Source organism: Teleopsis dalmanni, chromosome X, assembly GCF_002237135.1.
Source record: "Teleopsis dalmanni isolate 2A chromosome X, ASM223713v2, whole genome shotgun sequence".
Lineage (NCBI taxonomy): Eukaryota > Metazoa > Arthropoda > Insecta > Diptera > Diopsidae > Teleopsis > Teleopsis dalmanni.
This window is the reverse complement of record NC_051848.1, coordinates 41,743,395-41,767,474: the sequence shown is the minus strand read 5'-3', so window position 1 is coordinate 41,767,474 and position 24,080 is coordinate 41,743,395. Positions and strand designations below refer to the sequence as shown.

The 24,080-nt window shown below is 27.5% G+C and overlaps 1 protein-coding gene across 3 annotated transcripts in view; it reads right to left on the bottom strand.

Moving 5' to 3' along the window:
- The window catches only part of LOC119687047 (reticulon-1-A), a 68,911-nt gene extending 50,692 nt beyond the window's left edge, over positions 1–18,219 (bottom strand). The window contains exons 1-2 of one of the 3 annotated variants that reach the window (XM_038101196.1): positions 16,540–18,219; positions 2,253–2,288 (exon numbers count right to left, since the gene is read on the bottom strand). In XM_038101196.1, the coding sequence (XP_037957124.1) occupies positions 2,253–2,288; positions 16,540–17,764 (1,261 nt within the window). In that variant the 5' untranslated portion in view covers positions 17,765–18,219. Of the gene's footprint in view, positions 1–2,252; positions 2,289–2,687; positions 2,810–16,539 lie in introns of those variants that run through there. The other 2 variants (XM_038101198.1, XM_038101197.1) reach the window with 2 other exon arrangements.
- Between the last annotated feature and the right edge of the window lie 5,861 nt (positions 18,220–24,080).

Below are 24,080 nucleotides of genomic sequence, written 5' to 3'. Positions count from 1 at the left end.
AAATGTCACAATATATATATAATATAAGATCCGTCAAACACTATCAACATTCCTACGTTTATATATAATATAGCATACTTCCTCAAAAATAGTATTTGAGAATGAGTAAAAGAAGTATACAGAAGTATATTAAACTCTAAACACAATGGTGTGGGGATTATAAAAGTATAGATAAGAATAACAGGTGGGGAAAACAATTTTGTCAGATCTCTCGTCAAACAAAGTTAAACTTAGAAAAGCTCTCCACTATATATGTTAACGGTCAGGGTATACAAATTAATTGTTAAAAAGAAAATATGTTTTCGGATAAGCGTATAACTAATGTTCTTTAAAAACGAGTAATTCCGAATACAACCAAGTCTACCAGGTCTACCATCATATCACATATATTAGCGAGCAAATACTAGAATCGAGTTTTTAACTCAATGATGTTGTCACACGTGTATTAAAAAGTCGAAGTTACTTTTATAATGATTTTTTATTTAAAGATAATTGTAATCAGCCGATACTATATAGGAAATAATTTTCAATTTTATATATTCTGTGAGATTCCGTGAGCTTGTGGCTAGTCTCCATAATTATTCGAATGCTTTAAAGACTATTTACTAATATAAGTAAATATTTTCTTATTGTATTCGATTTTGACATTTATAATGTATATTATAATTATTCTTAAGTAAGCTTAGGTATTTTGCTGTTATGCACAATTTGTCTGTCTGTTAATTATAGGCTAAGAATACCAGAAACCTTGAGATCCTGAGAGAAAAATATTTAAATTTAAAAGAATTATTATTCATTTAATAAACAATATGAAAATATAGTAATCGCTCAAACATTAAAAAGAAAAAATAAAATCTTAAAAATCCAAAAAATAAATTATACATTTAGTATGTTCCAGTAGTAAGTTGGTTGTTTTTTATTTCAAATTTTTATATAAATAAAATATTTTTACAATTTTAGCAATGTTTAAAAATTCATAAGAAATTTACAAAGATATTTTGTAAAAGTTATATGTAATTTATTGTTTTAATATAATCTATAGGTGTCTATAGACTATAGTCGAAATATAGGTGTGAATAAAAGATATTCTTTCAAACTAATTTTAAAAATTGTGTATTATTTGTGTTCAAAAATATATGATTTAGAAACATATATGACTTTAACATATGCTGTCAGTATATATCAGAGAGAATATATATGGTATATACAATCCATTTAAAAGTAAATAGCTCTTATACTGTGTTTACACTTACGTTTATCTAATTTAAGTAACACGTAGTTTTACTACGATAATACTAATTTTTAGACCTAGGAGATAGACCTAGAGTTCATGCGTAAGATTCTAAAAGGTAAAAGCATTTTATTTTATACAGATTGTGAATAATTTCATAACTTTTCAAACTATAAAATATTTATAATTATCAAACTGTTATATATGTTAAATTTGTTTAAATATTTAACTGTATTCGATATTTAAATATGAAATTTTATAAATGCAATAGTGAAATGCTTGAATAACCCTTACAATTGTCGTTAGTGACCTTATTTATTATAATTTAATCTCTGAAATAACGTAATTCGTTTTACTTTTACCTGCACTTCGGCTTGTTCTAAATATTAACTATTCTCTCAGAACATTTATAAGCTGGAGAGCTGCTTTAATGCCAGAAGTGGCACGAGCAAACATTATCATCGGTAAAATGTGTAAATAAAATACGCAAATTTGTGAAAAAAAAATTGGGAGAAAAATGAAAATGGATAAACAAAGGACTACTTTAGTATTTGTAGTGTCATTGTTGCTAAGGATACGAAGCATACACATACGCAAAAACCTGGCATTACGGCTACGTTACTACTATTCGTTTGTGCCTCAATAATGGACGAGTTATTGTAGTTATTACGTGTACAGCGCCCAACACTACGCCAACACCCAGTCTTATCGTCATCTACGGTACGGGGCGTTTGTGCGCTATGACTGTAAAGCAGGTCTTTTAGGTAGAATTTTCATTATATTCATTATATTTTCATTATATTTTACACATCGCTGAATTTTAAACGCGCTGAGTGCTCACTACAGCACTACGTAAATTCTAATGCATGCATTGAACGATTGTCTTTGTCTGATACCTCTTGTACGAACGAACGTACGTACGTACGTACGTACGTAGATATATGGATGAGTGAATTTCGTTTAAGAATGTCTAGTGGAACTACATGTATAATATTTCTGTAATTCTTCCTGCATTACTCACCTCGTGGATGTAAGCGTTCCGGTTTAAACCAAGCATCTGAAATTAGCAACAATATTGATTTTTATTAATTATTAGTGCAGTTATTATTTAAATTATTAATTAAATTATATAACAAAAACCAAAGCAGTAATTAATTATTAGTATTAAAAAAATGTATTCAATGTAGTTAACAGTTTTAATTTTTTTATTATATAAAGCATATTAGTATCGGAAAATAGTAAGGATTTACATATAGCAGACTTTCAGTTAGCGAAGCACCGACTATTCTTAGTAGCACATATATTTCTATTACTTAATGAATATGATAAATAATGTCAACAGTGATGATGAGAGATATAGAGAAATAAGAATGAGAGTGCGAGTGCGAGTGCTAGTGCGAGTATGAGTAATTTAAATAAAGGAGCATATTAATAACAAAAACAAAACAAAACTTACTAGGATCTAAAATTGAACAAATTAATGGACGTTTCTTGTAAACGCCATTTTGAGCTGGTTCTCCGTTTGTATCCATTCCACTTTGTTAATTAAATATAAGCACTTTAAATATTTCTTATAAATTTATTAATATTTCTTATAAAATTTATTTAAATTTAAATTTCTTTTTTTTTCGCCTCAAGAAATTTCTATTTTAATTTATCAAACAACTTTAAATTGATTTAGTTAATAAACAAGCACTTCATTTATAATATTAAAAATTTATAATGATGCTTAATTTTACAAAAAAAATGTCTATAAAATTATTAATTAGAACACGTTATATATTATTTTAATGCACTGAAACGCAATTACAAAAATAATTTCAAATATGAAACGTCAGCGCCTTAAATTGGTAAAATTCCCAAGAGCAAGAAGAGAGCACCGAACAGTACCACGAGCGTTCAATAAACTGAAGCCATTCGAATTTGATGCTCGCGCGTAGGTCCTGTATGTTGTGATTTAATATATTATCCTGTACCTGCTAGCGACTATGGCACAAATAAATGCGCAGCGCAGTTCTGCACAATGGAGACCAAAGTTGACTATTATGTCGCCTGTTTCCGCACAAATTTTGACAGTTTTATGTAGACTTTTATGGAGTATTTGTCCAATGTTTTGAAATCCCTTCAAACTTAGAAATGGTTCGATATTACAAATAGGGTTAAAACTTATATCGCGTATGTCCGTCGTATTACATTTGCACTTGAGGTATTGAACTTGTACCCAAAACTTCTGCCGAAGAAACTCATTTAAAAAGTCTACAAACAATTTGATATTATTGATTTCTGTTTTCAGTGTGTGTAGACTTTTTGTTTTGTTATTATCGAAACTGACCACAGTGGTGAGGTGAATATAATATGCAATTAAGGGTGGAATTTGATTTATAGTAGAAGCATGCGCATTGCATGCGCACTGCATGCTTTCTATTGTCGGCATAATAATAATCCCCTAATAGAACTGGAAATTGGCATACCAAGACACTGTTGCGTTACAGAACTATTTCCTACTGCATAAAGCAGCTGGTGCAAGCAAATATGTTAAATTTTTGGAATATGCAGGAAACACCCACAGTTAAGATATGAAAGAGTGGCATTTGTATTTGGAGAGATCTTAAGTATGCTCAAAAAAAAAAAAAATTAACTACGGATTGCATGAATCAATTGAAATTTAATTAAAAATAATTAATAGAAATACTCAAAGAGAAGATAAAATCTAAAAATAGCAAATAGCAGAACTATATATTAAATTTATTACAAAGTTTACGATAACACCTCAAAGAAATTAATATCTCAAATAGAAGCCAATAATAAAATATATGTTATGATACACTGTTTTGATATTTAATATTGAATAATTATTTGGAATTGATATCCTAAAGAACCTATTTACTGCTATTGCTGCTATCTTTACCACTTTACTATCTTAAGGTTTTCTATAAAAATCTCAATTATGATGTATAAATTTTAATATGATAGTATACTGTAATATTATATTATGTTTCGTTATTGATAAATTCGTTAACAATGCCTCTTTAGATTTTTTTTTCAATAAATATGGAGTTTTGGTTCTCAACTACTTTTCAAGCAGTCCTATTGCTTTATCTCTGATTCTTTTTTTTTTTTTTATTATTTATTTGTTGCTTTAAGGAGTTTCTTTAATGGTTTATTTTAGAATATTTGAATATAAAAGAATGTAGATTTGGCAGTCTTATCACACATCCTTACAAAAGATATGGCTTTATGATTTGTTTAATGAAAGTATTTAATTTTTTCTATTGTTCTGAATTTATTATTATATAGAAGAGATAAAACAGCATAGATATCTGTGCAAAATGCTCTTCTACTTTCATTATGTGTCTTCAAATAAATTTGATTCACAGTCCATTTTTAACCATCTCGCGGTCTACCTGGAGAACACCACTTCACTAGACAGTTTATAAGACACTCTAGATCAAGACACATTATCAAGAGTTAAGTATAGATATTTTTTGGCTTCTCAACTTATTCTCCACTAAAACATTATATCAAAAAGACCTGCCTGCATAAGTTTTTTAAAGAAATTCTAAATTTTGTTCTAATGGAACAAATCGAAAATGGTAAACTTTTTTTAAAGAACATTAAACTTTTACTAATAAAATTATATTCTTTTTCTCCATTACTACATGAAAGCAATTTAAATATAGTAATTATTTATAATTTTTTATGTTTTTGTTTTAATTAACTTGAAAGAAAAATAAACTTTATCTATTCTAACTTGAAAAGTAACCCACTAAGACTTCATTAAGTAAGGTCGTAAACTTCTTCAACCTGTTGTTATTTTGCAGAAAGAAGTTAACATATAGAATGCAATTTAAAGTTTATGATAAAATTTTTATTATCACAACATCGAAAGTTAACATATTGAACTTTTCACACTAGGTTAATTATCTTTTGTGCCGCATTCTCTCTTTTGTATTTGAAACTAAGTTTTTGCTAGACAAATCTTAATCTATAACTATATGTATGTAACTATTATTTATAAACAAAAAATAAGATTTTAATATTGCACTTTCCTCACATATGAGAACGTCTTCGTCGTCGAACTTAGAAACTAACACCAATAAATTGCATAATTGAAGTATGTGGATTGGTTTATATTATTTTCGATATATTGATTATATTCAATAATAACCCTCCAGCAAGCAATTACTTTAAAATACTAATAACCCAACAATTAGAGGATTCAGGTAACTAGATTTCAACATGTTTTATAATGCAATTTGTGTAATTGTGTAATTTTTAAAAGGCACATTTATAATATTGCCTTTTAAAAGGCAAAAATTAGAATAATTAAATATTGCTGATATTTAATTAAATATTCAATTAATTAATTAATCTTTAAATATTTTATATTATATTTAATAATTGCGTTCCAATTATTTATGCACATTTTTATATATTTTCACAGAAATTTTGATCTAACGACAAAAATTATTTTAACATTTTAAAATTATATATTTATATAAATAAATATATGTGAACAGATTTAAACAGATTTAAAAAATATATTTATATATATATATATATATATATATATATTATCTAACTGCACTTATTTTTATATAAAATTATTGAAGTAGCAAGTAGAAAAAATAAATTCTTACTAAAAAAAAAAAACGATAAAAACGTGATTCTTTTCTCGGTTGTAAATAAAAAAATAAAAAACAGTTATAAAAGTGAATGCAATAAACAGAAATTAAAGAAAAAACTAACAAACTTTAAAAAGAATAGTAGAATGACATATAAAGTATTAGATGAAAATGACAATGAGTTGAAATAATCCCGCTTTTTTTTAATGGCCTATCATTTTTTATTAACCTATGAGAGAGATTTTGCAAAAAAAAAATCATTTTTGTCATATTTTTATTTATTAATTTATCTAAAACTATTTTTTTTTATAAACGTGAAGATAAAAAACAACCACTGTTACTTCAATAGATTTTATTTAGTTAACTTCGAATATAAACATCTCTAGAGCAACGAGGTTGTATTACTATCAAAGCCAAATAACAAGAGAAACATAAATAGATGTTACTCGCCACCAGGTCATTCTGAGTTATCTGAGTTATTAAGAAGAAAAAAAAATTCGTAATTTTTGGCAAAAAATATCTGACTTATTTCGCGATAATGTTGCCAAAATAAGTTAAAGTAAAAATAGTGATAAATATCACTAAAAAGATATTTAAAAATCAAACGGTTACCACATAGAAATCAAATATTTAGTGAATAGATACATAAATTTACCGTAATGATAAACCCCTAATTAACTTTGATGACCCAGCACCGGTCACCACAACCGTAAAGGGCACCACTGTAAAAGGACATGTCCATATAAGAACACAACTTAAAATCACAATATTGAAGTTAAAACAACCTCGAGAAGTAAGGATTGTAATAAAAATAAACGTCCAAATCTAAACTCTCCAAAATATAATCTAGAAGAATTATAAGAAGTAAACACTTGAGGAGAACCTATTGAATTTATAAAGAAACAAAGAAAAAATAAAAGTAATAAAAAAAAAGAAGCAATTAAAACAATTATTAAAGATATAGAAAAAAAGTAGACTTACACAATTTTATTCTTTATGGGGTCTATAGGGTCTACCATTTCCTTCAAAGCATTACAAAAAAAAACACATTCTTAATCACTTCTTTGTGGAAGAGGGTATATATATATATATATGTAGTTTTAAATGAATTACTTTAAAAGCCAGTCAATCCATTCAACACAACACCCCTATACATAAGAAGAATGACTAGAATATAACACATATAGAAACCACATATAGAAACTTTAAAAATATTTTACAGAAACCTATTCATACATTGTTCAGTATACAGTAATTAATAGATCATAATACAATCTCTACAGAATTTAAAGCAGTGCCGACTCACCAATTTTCAATTAGTCATATCCTTAAATAGTAGTATAATGTCTACAACTTGACGTAGAATATTGATCTAGGCGTACACTCAACATCTCGTTTTGGAAGCGTTTAATTTTCGAATTATAAATAAATATATTATTAAATATCAAAAAAATGTTTAGAAAATCTAAATTATAATAAATATCGTTTAAAAAATTTATTATTATCTCGTAAAGGAATACCAAATAGCGTATATAAGTTTCTTAATAGCTCACAAGTAGAACACTTACTTTCGAACTCTGACCTTTCATATACGGCATTTATTTAATGTTAAACAGAAAAATTTTCTATTTGTTGTATATACAAGAAGTAAAAGTACTCATAATAAAATACAAGTTCAATATAAAAATGTGAGGTACTAATAGAGTGTGAGGTAATACGTATAGTTAGGTAGGTGTAGCAGCACTGACTGATTTTCTCCCAAAGCAAAATTTTATATATTCATAAATATTCTTTAATGTCTTAGAATAATGCAAATAATATAGGGAGTATTATTCAAATAAAAAATGAAAGAAGTTATAATTAATAAAAAAAAAAAAATAGATTAATATGTGTGACACATCTAAGAATCCAATAAATCCAATACATTAAATAAATAAAAAATAAAAATCGGATATTGCGAACGTTCAGCTTTTTCTGTTAAAAGTTCTTCTTATAATAACAAAGGAATGTTCTAATGAGATCTTCGTCCAGATCACAATATAAGAACAACAGCAGAAAAATTAAAAAGATTTAATATATATCATATATATATAAATATATGTATCGTAGTGTATATACACATATATTTAACATAATAAATCATATTAACTTACTCATAATGGAATTGCTATATATATATACATATATATATATAATTATATACATATTATAATAAATAGATCTTAATCAAAAATACTATTAAAAAGTTATTTTTTGGACACTTTCTGAAATAAAAATAATTTTGAATATTAAATAATAATTGCTGTATTTTTCGAGGACCCGTTTTGGCTTAATAGATGTCAATCCAGTAAATAAGTAGTCTTCAGTTCATTTAAAAGCAATAAAATTTAACAGATCAAAAAGTTATAACGCTGCTGGTCGCTTTGTCCAAGCATTATTTAGTCAGAAATATTGCTTAGTCTTAAGTATAAGTACAAGCATCAGAAAAAAAAACAATACTTTTATGTAGTTTTAATGGATGTTAAAGAAGACCTATAAAATCTTGAAGTAGAAAACTAACTACAAATCTTAAGTTATTTAGAAAAACATTTGAAATACGATTAAGTAGGTTTTTAATTGAAAATAATGTAATTTAAAATAGTAATCTAAAAGTACTCGCTTTTACGATTTTAGAGACGGCTCTGTAGTAGCACATATCTCAATAGATATGAAAAATATATATTTTTTTTCACATTTCGATGTGAAAGGGAAGCACTATGTATACCATAATTATAAAAAAAATATTTAATAATAATATTTTGTTCCTAAACATAAGATCTTAAAAATACAGTTAAAACTTATATCAAGCCATTGGAATAGATCAATGTGATGTGTGATGCCAATGTGTGATACGATATAGTTTAGACTTAGTTTAAGAAAATGTATATTGCAAACTGCTACGATTTCCGACAAAATATTGTTTTACGATACGAAATAATATTAAGCAACTTTCTTATGCCGTTCACTAAAATTCTTAACTACAGAATTTAAACAGAATTTAGTACGCGGTTAAGCTTGTTGGAGATACAAACATGACTTGCATAGCAAATGCAAATTTTATTAAATTAACAAAACTAATCTTAACGTTCATAAAATTTTACTGTTCTGTTGATAAGTCGCTAATAACCCGCTCATGCACTGTAAAACGTGTACACTAAAATCGGGGAAACAGCCGTCACCATAAAGTGAAATTTAATATGAAAAATCATCATCGGAGCAGTGTGCAAAGTATATAGCATCGAAAAGGGAACATATATTACAAGCAACTGTACAATTTATAGAAAATTTACATCAAAAACACAATAAAAAACGTCATAGATAAATCCATAATACGTTTGAAAGATCTATTGTGTATGGACGACAAGCGCACAGCTTATTAATAGTTATAAATACAGCAGCTTATTTGAGGGCTATCAGAGTGCGGTCTATTTGGTCCAGCAAAAGATAAAACGCAATTTATCTGTAAAACCAATGTAATACTTAAAATCGATAAGCAATAAAAACTAAATTAAAAAAACAGAATTTTATTTCATATTTTTTTTTTTTAATAATTCTAATTTCATTTCCATATATATGTATTTTTTTTTAACTCAAAAATGTGAATACAAAATGTAGAAGACAACAACTCTTACTGTTTCTAGGACCATTCATTTTAACGAACGGTTTAACTTCAAGAACAGTGCTGAGTAGCACTTAACCGTGATTAACGAAATGAAGTCAAAACTCTTCATAATATTATTTCGAAATTTAGTGAACGAAATCTGAACCTATCTACCTTATTAAGCACTAATGTTGACAATAATATAATACACTACCCTTAGAAATAAACTTAAAGCAAAGAACTAGTACTAGTACACATAATGGTTAAACAATTGTGCAAGAAAAAACAATTAAAAATTATTTGGAACCCGTTCCAGGAGCCATTGAATCTGCATCCTAAAAGTAGTCGTTAACTATGACGATCTGGTGATCGTCTAAGATCGGTCGTATCTACGTCCCGAAGTCACTCGTCAATTTCGACGATCAAGTACCGTTCAAAATTAACCAAAGAGAACTGGCGACGTTTATAACTCCCCACAAAGACTCTACCAACAGATCTCGACGGGCTTCGACCACAATAACATTTGGATATTTCTCCCATAGATTATAGATATAGATATGGATTATAGATATGTATACAAGATAATGATTCATTACATCATTCAATATTCAGTTCTTAATTAATGTATCTAAAATAAAAGCAAGATGTAAGAAAGCAACATCTGTTAGCATCTTAAATATTTAATTAATAGGCAATAGAAAGAAGTTAAAATATATAAAAACTATTTTAACGTTAGATAAATATACAAAAAACGTTTTAGAAATGTAAAATGTTTCTTATAGACGCTCAAATCTCCAACAGTTTTATATCTGAAGGAGGTTTGTTACCTCTACTCTGCTTGCGTAAATCAAGAGAGATTTACTCAACCAGAGTCTACGGAGAGTCTACCACTAATATTGACCTCCGGGGAACAGTTTTTTTTCGCTGTAAAATGTTTCTTATAGACACTCAAATCTCCCACAATTATGTTAAAAAGTTGAGCAGTTCCCTCAAACGATGACAGAATGATTAGAGATTAGGATGATTATTGGATGATTAGAGCGCGGAACATTCTACGGCAAAGGACTTGCACTGAACTTATAGATAATCTGTGCCTAATAGGGCTATAGTTCAAAATGTTTTGGCGTCAATTATAGCCATAATATAGAGACAGTCATATGACGAATGGTCACGATAGTTTCACGTTATTTTTGATCTTTATTAAAAGGCCTGTTTTACAGAGAGTCATATCACAATAGTTAATTTCTTACTTTTACTACTATTTTAATACTTTTTCGTTGTGTCTTAATTTAAAAGGTAATATTTGTTGAATGAATATGCAGACATATGTATTTATAACTATTATACATATAATAGTTAAAGGTTTGAAAAAATTGTTCTAGATATGAACGATGACCGAAATCAATGAAAGTATTACTTTGCTAAATAAATAGTACATAATATTAAAGTTTGTAAAGCAACTTTTAGCAGAATAATAAATATTGAAATTTATGAATAGATAAATAATTATAAATTTTAAAAATAAAAACCAAAGCATTTGCAATACCAAAGCGTTAACAATCCAACGCTGGGTAAACCGCAATGTGGGTGATCAAATGTTTTACAGATGTAAACGTTCGGTGCAAATTGGTATATATATATACATATATAAAGAATTTCTGTCACCAGAGCAGATTAAGAACTCTTCTGTAGATTTAGTTCTAGACTTTATTCACAAAGCTTTAAGGGGCTTTGTTTAATCAATAGTGAAACTGGTACAATAGGACTCTTCTGGCCGCAGTACCAGCTGTTGAGCAATTTTCACGTCTACTCTTTAATAATAATTTAATACATATATATATATTTTAAAAGAGACTAAATTTTAATCTAAATTATGACTATGTTTGGATATATATAATTAAGCATATTTAGTGACCTATCTATTTTTTTTATTGGTTTATAAAATAAAGAGCATTCGGTCATTATTTAAAAAGTATAATCACCAATGTTAACAGCATAAGTGATTTTAAATATATAACCGGATGTGGATATTATTTCTAGATCCATATTATGATATTAGAATAAATAGTGTTTATAGTGTTTAATGATGTATATGAAGAATCTAATGTTGAATCATTGCTAGCTTCGACTGTCAAATAATCGCTTTATTTTTAATCTAAAAATAATAAATAATAAAAATAAACTTGGAAATGAATGCATCGCTTCGTTTAAAAGAAAATTATCTGAAATTTCTTTTTAATCATTCAAAATCATGTATTTCATTTAAAATATTGATAACTCTTTAGGAAAATATTAAAAAAAAGCAAAGATTCATGGAAGCAAAAAACGTGAGTCATTCGATTGCGCAGCATTTATGGCAAATTGAGTATGAAACACTGGCAGTGGAGCGGAGCAACGGCAATGCCGGCACAAACTAATATAAAAACGGGCGTGAAAAAAGCGGATTTTGAAAGTCAAAGTCATTTACTTGGCGGCTTGATGGCTTAGTGGTTTGGTGGCTCGTTGACTAACGACGAGGCATCCAAGCAACGTAAGCGAGCAGCAAACAAATTATTCTGTGGTACAACATTTACCATCAATAATAACTAATTTTTCACCTTTACAAGTGAATTAGAGAATTAAACAGAGCGATAAGTTGGTTGGATGTGTGGGCGGACAATGCAGTATGGACACCGTTATAATATATGTTTTGAAATATTATTTAATTTTTCCTTTAAGTCTAATATTTCCCTTCATTGGATTTTTCATTTGGAACTTCATTTTCGCCTTACGAAAAACTTGGAACTACAAACAAATTATTCATCCGAACTGGAGTAAATATAAATCTTAGATTGCAAAATATTATGAACTTTTATTCAATTAAAGCAAATATTCTCACTTATTGTTTCTAACAAATATTTCTTATTTATATTGAATTATTTGAAAGTAATTTTTATTTGAATATCTAATATTAAAAATGCTATAAGGCGTACAAAGTGTTCAGTACCTGATGACATCATGACTCAAATAATTTCACAATGAATAATGCAGAACGACAAAGTACGCTCGTTTGTTTAAATATTGAGAAATTCATATATAAACAATTAAAAATGTGTATAATAAAAATGTTTATATTAAAAAGTAACGAAAACTCATTTTTGTTTAAAAATATTTTTTTTTTTGAAAAGTATTGAGAGAGGAACGAAGAGTTTCTAAAGTATTTCGCATGCTACAGCTAAAAATTGTTGCAAAAATTAATAAATAATTTTGAGAAAAACTAAAACAAATAAAATTAAAAAAAAAAAAATTAAAATCAAAACAAAAAAAATTAAAATTAAAATCAAAAAAAAAATTAAATTAAAAAAATTAATAATTAAAAAAAAATTAAAATTAAAAAAAATAATTAAAATTGAAATAATTAAATTTAATTATAAAAATATAAATGTGTACCGTAAGTGGATTCAGTCTATGCAACTAAAAACAAAACGAGTAAAAACAATTAACTTATGGGATCGCTGGTCATGCAGCTATCACGGGTAATGAGTAAATCTGATTCACTCCGGGCACCATTACTTAAAATTATAACTCAAGGGAAACAAAAAAAAATATTATTTACATTATTTTTTCCGCTTTAAAAAATTTTAATATCAACCTCACTCTCTCTTTACTCCAAACCAACCACGTTACTCTAAAATAAGTTCACATAATATTCAGCCCCTTACCCATCCAACTCGTCACAAAAGAAATTAAAAAGCTTCATCTGTGTCCATCTGGAACATTTCCAAATGACTTGTATGGCATATATCCCCTGTTTTATGTAATATGAAATCACTTTACGCAGCTTCCTTTCAACTCTTTCTTCAGATTTGAGAAAATTAAAATAAGTGGATATTTTTCTGTTATTTCTTAAATATTTAAAAAGATTTCACTTCTGACACTCGTTCGCTATTTTAGGTTTCAATGTCAATACAATAGAATCATACAATGAATGTACCACATATACAGTCAAACCTTTCTATAACAAAATCGTTGGTACCTGCCAAAAACTTCGTTTTAGAGAGGAATTCGCTATAGAGAGGTTCAAAACTTTGATATAGGGAGGAATTCGTTTTGGTCAGAACAAATTTTTTTTTTGAAGAACACTATAGAACTATAAACTATAAACAGATAACAACAATAACGAAAAACAATTTGAAAAGCTTTCAATAGTATCTCTCCGCTTTAAGATGGATTTGCATAAAAACTTATACAATATACTAGTTAATAGATATAGTAGTACAATATATCTAAGACATAATACTAGTATTTAAACTAACCTATAATATTGCAGTATAATATATTACAATACTATAATTTATAGATATTATCAAAAAATAAAAAAATATCGCAGTGGGTCGTTCCATGAGCGTTGTGATGTAAAGCAAAAATAAGAGGAATAGGGAAGAATACTGAACCTAATCTTAGTGTAGGAGAATAATACTTGCCACCTTAATGAGCTCATGTCATAAACTAAAAGGTTATATCCATTTGAATATAAAACCAATGGGCGACGTTACGAATATAGCAGCAATGACGGTACACATTGGAGATAGACATATATATGCGAGACAACTAACTGTTTAACACGTATCTATCTCCTGATGAAAAGTGATCAAGTTACCTATTTTCACAGACAAAAAAAGTGTCAAACACTTTAAAAGCATAACGATGAACGTCTTGACACCATTTATTTATAAACTAGTGGGATTAGCTATTCTTATTAAACAACCAGAATTTCAGACAGACTTTCAAAAAAGTAGAGTCTTCCGGTCTTCAAACACATCTGATAAGAATTTGACCAGTAAAATGACATTTGTATTTTTACTAATCAATCTAAATATACTAATCAATAATATACTAACGTGTCAATCTAAATTTAATTTAATTGCAATATTCTCAAGATGTAGTGAGTATTGAAGAGACTTCATAGATTTCCAAAGGAAATCAGTTAAAAGTCAGTTTTTACAGCTACAAATAAATTAATAAGAAAATCAAAGCAGAAACTGATATGACCAAATTTTAAAAACAATTCATAATTAATAATAGCTTAAGAATATTGGTGCAAAAACACATGCTTCAAGCTAAATCCTTGATTAATATAAAAGTTGATTATAATATGACAATATCAGAAATGCGAATAGTATAAATCACTAATATAAATTAGTGATACTATGAATGTGCATAATTTTAACATAAACAAAAACACAGACAAAAACAACACATTAATGAATCAAAATGACATAAATTTTTAGAGAGCATTTAACCGTACAAGTTTTTATACAACCAATTTAAAATTTAATAAACGGTGCTATTAATATCGAGTATTGCGTTGAATGATATTGACCCAATTCCACCCCTTATCTATCTTGATTATTCTAAACAACCCCACTGCTTCTGAGTTTTTTCCTACCCAAGCAACATCTCAATTTATTTTGTAATTCCTTTCATGATTCTTGCAATATAGATTTCTTCGTGCTATAACAACAACAATAACACTAGAAAATTATATATGAACCATCGAAGACAACATTATTGAATAGTTATAACTATATATAAATATACAGGTATATGGTGCGATATATCTATCACAAACTGTTAAAGTTTATAAACAATAAAGCAAGGCAATAATATCTCTGTTCTGCTCTGTTCTAACAACATTTATAAGCTACTAGCTATATAGGACTTATACTTAGTTGTTTATAGGAAAACTAATCACCTATTTGCTTTACTATATATGTACTTCATACTTCATTATTATATACACGTGATATATATCGTGTACCAGACTTATCGGACCCTTCTCACTGAACGTTAATTTGTAAATACATATGATAGTTTTTTTTTTTTTTGTTTTTGTTGATTTCATTTAATAATATACCATCGCAACTATAGCTATTCTATAATATTATTTTAATCATATTGTTGTTGTAATCCGCAACGAGAACGACTAAAAACAATTGATCGTAAATACTGACAATTGGTCTCGAGACTTTGATTTGATTCAGTCCAGTTGGGAACCACTTCTTATATTTACTTAAACAATATAAACTGTTAGATAGCAAAGCCTTAACTTTGTTCGCAATTATGACGCTGAAAAAGTGGTTATATCTTATATTTCCAAACTACATTTAATATTTGTAGACCCTTGGACATTACTGATAGTTTTGCATTTAAATTGCAGCACGTAAAGCAATGTTCATATCAAAGATTGATATGCGGTCGCATCATTAGATATACAATTTTTATCAGCAAGTGAACGTTATAGGCACATCATTCTAAATGACTATCTACTTGAATGTCCCACTACGTATACAGATTTGACTTGTATTCAATTACTATTTTCCTTATTTTCAAATGTCTAATAATTTAATTGCAATTTTATTTAGATTGTGAGTGCAAATGGACTGGACACAAAAATGTATATATAATAATCTACACTAGGTAGTTTATATACTCTAAAATCAGTGGTTTATTTTCAATACTAGGAGCAGAACTACGATACATATATATATATGAAAGCACACGACTTCATTATATATTATATTGTATTATTTTTATAACACATAAATCATTGCATGTAATATATAAAATATTATATATAATAAATATACATAAAATACATAAAAAATATATTTAATATATATAAAATATTATATATAATATATTATATTTAATATATATATAATATATATATACAAAATATTATATAAAATTTATATGAATATAATATATATATATATATTATATTATATATATAATATATTATATTATAATATATAAAATATTATATATAATACATAAAATATTATATACAATATATAAAATATTATGTATCACATGGAATATACTAAATCACATTATTCTATTTTTATATTACATATTGCACTTGATATTTTTTAAATATTTTTAAAATTCGATTAAGATTTTTTGTAAGAACTGAATTTCATCACAAACACGTTTAAATGCTCTCAAAACAAAACAAAAAAAAAACAAAAAAACAAAAAAAAAAGTGATTTCTGACTTACCGAGTCCATACTTGTAGAAAATCTCTTCAACTGATATGATTTTTGGCTGTAGTCCCTTAGTATCCTGTTCAAAAGTAGTTGGCACCTTCTTGGCTGTAGCTTCAGTTGGTTGCGGTTTAATTGGTACACTGGATGACTCTGCTTTAACAGTGATTGGAGTTGGAGCTGGAACTGGAGCTGGAGCGGTAATTGTTTCAATTTTTGGCTTCGTTTCTGGTATGAAGGTGGATTTAGTATCGAAAACTTGCTTGCCTGCATCAAATTTCGATGAATCATCTTCAGCTTTGTACGTGCCCTTTGCAATAATTTCCACGTCATTGTCCTCATCAAGATCAGTTGTAGGCACAATACCGAAGGACGAAACTTTATTGGTAAAATCATTTATGCCAGAGCTTGCAAATGTCGGAACTCCAACAGTTGGAGCAGCATGAAAATCTGGAGTAGGATTGCGTTCTTCTTTAAAATCACTAAGCAAATCCTCAGATGAAATGAATTTTTCGTTTTCTTGTTCCTTAAGTGCATCGGCGACTGGATGTTTTTTAGCTGGAGACGGATTATAAGATATTGATGGAGAATCAGTATCTGAATCTTTGTTGGTTTGTGCTATATCTGCTGATTTATTGACAGATGCAATAATTGGTTCGTCATAATAATTAGTCATTGGAGCAAGTGGTGCTGTTGGAACGTTACCGATATTAAACAAATCATCTTCGGGAACAACATATTTGTTAACAGCTGGTGCTGGTGCTGGTGCTGGTGCCGGTGCTGATACAGGTGCTACTGGAGCTGGTTTTAGTACATCTCCCTTTAAAACATGGGTATCGAAAAAATTACGTTCAGCATTCATGAAATCATGAGTCATAGCAGCCATGCCTTGACGGCCGTCCTGTTGAATTTGTGCACCAATATCGTGAGTGTCCTGAAGAAAATCCAAATCTTGTGTTTTTTGTGCGAACTTGGCATCCAATTCTTCTTGTGCTTCCTTTGCACCAGCCGACATACGCTGTACAAACGTTTGCGGATCAACATGCTCGAAATCAAAGTCCTTCATTGCAGCCGAATGGAGGTTATTATCATGCGGTTCGGTTGAGACATCATCAATCAGATTTTGAGCTGCGCTCACTACGGAGGTGGCCGCCTTTTTACCAACATCAGTAACATGAGTGAAAATATCCTCACCAGTAGCGGCAGCCTCCTTTTTTAAATCAGCAAAATTAAAATCCATTTTTTTTTGTTTTTTGTGCAACTATCAAGGATATGAAATTTAAAAAGGAACGTTTGAATTTTGTGTTTCCAACAGTTTTTAGGGTATCTTTCCCGTACGATATTTTCTTGCCAAAAAAATATTTCCAACTGGATTTTTAAAACTATTTGACACTTGTTTTACACACCTTGTTCTGCTCACACTCACTGTATACTATATTAAAATAATTTTGTCCTTTTTTTTGTCCTTCTCGTAAATTTTCTTTAAACAAGAAAATTGTGTTTTTTATAAAAAGTCAGACTTCAACGTTCCACAGTAATTTTAGGCTTTTATCACAAATTAGCTTTTTAATTGCACAAAATCTATTTGTTTACAATTTTAAGTAATTTTTTATTTTACTCCAGCAAACTATTTTCAAAACAATATAGCAGCGCGGTCGCCCCGATAACGTCGTCTCGATGCAAAGCACAAACTGCAAATAAAAACTTAAAATCTTCTTTGTGTTTGTGTGTATGCATGTGAAGCCATAGAATAACTCGATTAAACAAAAATTTCGAATATGAAAAATGAAATTTTATTCCACATCCCATTAAACACTCATATCACTTATATAGCAATATATGATTAAATAGATTAAAATTACAGAATTTTACACTGCATTATTAACAGTATATATACAAGCAATATATATTGAAGAAACATATATATAAATTAATATTTGGAAGACAATAAAATAATATATTATAAATAAAGCCAAACTCTACGTTATTAATACAAATACTAAAAAATGAACTTAAATTAATGTATATAAACCAAAGTAATACCATTACTACTATTTTAAGTTGAACTTATATTATTATTGAAATATTTATTGGAGCAATTATATATACGATATATATATATATATATATATCTGATATTACGTCTGCTCCACCAGCTACTCGTAGTAAAACTCAAGTAAAACACAAGTAAAGAGCAAACTCAGAGCGTAACACAAGTAAAATGCCAGGTTACAGTTCAGATTACGCACTTGTGTACGCACAGAGTTACTCGAAGTTACTACGAGTAGCTCGTGGAGCAGACCTTTTTGTGTGCACATAAAATTTCACAATTTCCTTCACGTTATCTCATTCTTGTGTTATATGACGCAATTAATTTTGCTATGCAAAAACAATACCGGTGCGTAGATACACAAAAAGAGAACTTCTGATAAATTTTGAACTATTGTGCAATTAAATTGTGCCTTTCAACATGAAGTTCAGATGATATATGTACATATATTTATCTCTAAAGTGAAGGATTCAGCAGTCCAGTTCCTTAATCATAGTTTACTTTAAAATTGCTTTTAGTGTTAACTCACAAATAAATTATTATATATATTTTTATCTCTATTATATATCAAAATCTCATGAATATGTTAAACTAAATAATTATTAATTTATAAATTTTTAAGTATATTTAATATTAACGTTCAGTTATTTACTTAAAGGTTTGTTTAATACTTTTCTTAACACTCAAGATTAATTTATAACACTCTAGATATTTTGCCAGAGTAGCAAGATTATCCTGAAATAAACAGCTGTTTCGTGATTTGACAAATAATATGTAATTTAATTCAATATATATTAATAAAAAATATAAATGTCTACTAATGCAACTACAGTAAATTCAGATTAAATTCAGAATTACCAATTAAAAATTTTAAAGATAACACAAAATGAATATGATTCAAATTTTGTCATTTGAAAAGTTCGATTAATTTGGTTTTATATCTGCTTTTGAACTAAACCGGGCGGCGCATGCAATGACATAACCTGGACCCGCAATATTTACTGATGAAGCTTGTACAGACTCTTCATAATTTTATTTTATTTTTTACAAACATTTTTAAACATTTTTATATTAGAATATCATATTTTAAAATCACATATATATACAATTTTAATCGTATCAAAATTAATTCAAACGAAAATAATACAGAAATTTTATAAGGCAAAATTTTTATCACTACACTATTTTCTTTTTATTATTAGAGACTTGGCAACTCTGTTTACACAAGAAATATTTTTGCAAGGGTTGTTTTTGCAATTTTTACTCTGTGTACATATTTTGACTCATATTTATGACTTAATTTTTCTGAAGAAATCAACATATAATTTCTTTCTACATAAATATGATGATCAGTATGACTAGTTGAAAAAATTATTATTAGAAATTCTTAAAATACATTAGCAACAAATTTTTGGTTTTAACATGTAAAATTCTAACTTGAATATAAACCCCACTGGCGGCTTTTATTTTTATGAGTTTGGAAATATGCAGCAAAAACAGCTGCTTACAGTGGAATCGATTGTTAGCAAAATTAAAAATTTCATTAGTATTTACCGCTTTAAAAACACATCAAATCTATCTATCTATAATTAATTTTAAATTAAATATATTTTGAAATCGATTTTAAGTGGTTTTTATACAAAACCTTGTATTATTGTAAATATGTATATGAGAATTATACGGCGTTTACATTGGCCGAAAATGGCTCATTTTGAATGACTCATTTGAAAGTGTTTACATTCGTTGTATTTCATTCGTTCTCATGGTAACAATTCAAACTGAAATAAAACTACTAAACATTTGTTTATCTTTTTTGTAAATATGTCAAAACAGCTTTTACAAACTGTCAAAATGCCATGAAGAGCTTTCATTTAGGGTATGTTCAATAGATTCCTTTGCATTTGGAACATATGTGGAATGCATTCGAACGTCATTCATACAGAATGTGAGAAAATTGCTCATTTTGTGCTTGAAATTTTATATGCAAGAATGAGCCATTCGATACTCATTTTCGATTTTTGACCAAAATGAGCCATTTTCGGCCAATGTAAACGCCGTATAAAGTTTGTATTTCTTTTCTTCATATTAATTTAATTTATTTTAATCAACTATATAACGAATATCATTTAATTCAATATATATATCATAATGTTATGTACTTTGGTCATACTATGTGAAAACTATAGGGTTCTTATAAAGATTTAATAGACGTTACGAATGGTTCTTAATAAAAACAATTATTTTAAAATTAAACAAAAATATTTTTCAGTTCTTAATACTAATGATTTTTATTTTCTAGTATTGATTTTATGTAAATATCTTTGATAAACTAGATGTCATTAGAGTAATATATTTTTCATAAGATGATTAAGTACTTTTTTTAAAGGTAAAAGTCAAAAACTGAAACCCCATTTCAGTGATTAGGGAAAATACAGACATAGGAGTACAGAAATAAGCCAAAAATAGAAACGAGTGATAATTACTAATTTGTTTAGTAATAATTATTAAGGGTAAACTTTGTGCAAGGGATTGTTGCAACCACAATTGACCACGCAGAGCGGGATTACAGAAGAGACTTGGACAATATCGTTCAGATAAAAACGATATTTAGTCAGCAATTGAGGAGACTTGCATATCATATAATTCAGTAGATTAATAAGGAAATGAGTTGGATATATAATATCAGGATAATTTAATAGGTTGGATATATAATATCCGGTCAAAAACTAAATTAATTAAAAGAACTTATTATGTGCTAAGAAAATGTACAATTAGAGTCATGATATATGTTCAATAACTTACCACGATTACGTCTTGCAATTTGAATCAGTTCTATTGCCAAACAGATAATTTCCTCCTAAATAGACTCCTTTGAATTATAGCTTATTTGATTCTTTAGAATATTTTCTTATAACAAAATCTTATCCTCAAGTGAGGACGTCAAAATTAATTGGATCAGTTTGTAGTCAATTAAGATTAGAATTCTTATAAACGTAAAATCAAACTGTAGACAAAAGTTTGCAATCAGTATGAAGCAAAATTGAGAATAAATAATTCAATAATATATATATATATAAATATATATAATGACAAAATTGGTTTTCTTTTTTTTACACATAAATAGTGAGGGCAGCAATTTCTTCAATATCAAACATTAATTTTAAGACTTACTTTGTTTCACTTATGTCTTCTAAATCTATTAAGGTTGCCTCCACCATATAATAGGTTTATGCACTCTATTTTAGGTCGACTAATAAGATAGAATCCTATTAAACCACATTATTAACTGTTTTATACTGTAAACATATATCGTAAGTGTGCTAGAGCAAAATTCCCTGATACATGCACAGAACATGCAAACCCATATGTATCATACGATATCACAACCAACTATTTTGCATAGATTCATATAATCCGTCTGTCAGTCCTCAATATAATCTGTTGAATTTTATTAGAAAGTGTATGGAAACAATATCAATGATTTTAATTATATAAAAAGTTTATATTATTTCAATAAAAATCTTAATGTACATTAATTAAGCATTAATAATATTAACTTTTACGCAAATTGCAATATTATGAAATATTTATATTAATGCAAAAATTCATATTTTTTACGATATATTAACATTGGTTGCTGTCTTGAATAAACAAATAGTTGTGGTGCTGTCAACAAAGTCCGTAATAATTTAAAATATTATCGAATTCTGTAAACAAATAAACAGCTGACACAATTTAATGATATATATCATTAAATTGCAATTCACTTTTATTTTGCGTATTTAACTAAATTTTGTGTATTTTATATATCTATAGTTTATTAAAACTTATTGATTATTTAGGACAACATACCCAAAACATGATTCAAAATTGTTTAATATATTATATTTATATAAATAAAGTATATATAAAATGAACATATTAATTTTATTTATATTATATTTATTTATTTATATTTACATAAATAATATACATATAAAATAATGTATTAATTTTTTTTGTTTGCGAAAATTATTATTAAGTTCTCTCCGATCTTGATTTAGCACGCTAAACTTGTGCTAAATTGCTATAATATTAGTTTTGAAAAATTTGTTAAAAAATTTATTTGCACCTACTTCACTACCAGTAGCGTGACGCTTGAAACCGGTTTTTGGTAGAAGAGGCGAGACAAATATATCGAAGTTATCAGTTAGTTTATGATAGAATAACAATTGGTGTATTTACTTTTTAAATTTAATAGTTATCTTTATACGCTGTTCAGACACACTTTAATTTCATCTCCGTTTCAGCGAAATGACATTGTTTTTTTCCATACAAAATGCAGTTTTAAGTTTAGAACAAAATTAAAGAAAATTGCCTTAATTTCGTTGAAACGCGGAAGGCTGAAATTAAGGGACATTTCCAATGCAACTATGCGTTAAATAAATTTTAAGCAAAAGATAAAGTTGAGATAACGAAAAGTAAAATTTTTTTTAATAAAATTTCAATGAAGGTTGACTTTAACGAGACCGGGAAAATATTTTGATTTTAGTGTAAATGTTTAAATTTGAATGTAGAGAAAAACTGTAATTGTTATTAATTTAAAATAGAATGAAAAATAATAATTTACATACCTGAAATCTATTAAAGCTAATAAAACTACTAAATGCCATCTTTTATAGTTATAATAATTAACTTTTAAAATGATGTTTGGAGCAAGTAATTCCTAACATACGATTTGTACACAAAAAACATATGATTTCCTTAATTTGGGGCAGTATGAACACTTTATAAATTAACTTAATTTAATTTTTATGAAATCAAGGAATTTTGGCTACCTGAACATAGTATATAACCTTTATATATAAATAACATTTATATAAATTTATATTATTTATTTATTATAATTAATTACAAAATATAAAATCTTATAACTAAGATAAGAAAAACGAGCGCTAGCTGCCAGGGCCTTGAGCTCGGATATTATTAATTAAATTTTATATATTAGGTTACAGGCTTTAATATATTTATACCATACATCAAAAGTATATTTTCAACAGTATTTGTTTTTAATAGCCTGGTAGGTAAGATATTACTACGAATAGAATTAAAAGAAAGGCAATCGTTAAGAATATGATGGTGTGCAATTGCAGAATGGATAGTTTGATGGCTGATCGCCACTCAAAAAATGTTCATGAAAAAGCTTTGAATGTCCCATTCGCAATTGGATGAAAATCTTACATTGTTTACGAATGCATGATTACGGATATATAGCTTTTAAATCATTCCACCATCGCTAGATGGTTGTACACTGACCATTCCATAACCAATTCGTCTTCCAAACGTTTGTTTATAAAGTTTAAAATGTCTTTTCTTTTTTTTGACAATATTTTTGCATGTGTAGTCAAAATTGATATTTGTGCTTTGTATATTTCCAATCTGGTTTAAGTCTACGATATACCGTCAACTCTAGTGGTGAATAGTAGAAGTTTTAAAAAGCAGGCATATGCTGTCATCTCACTCGTTC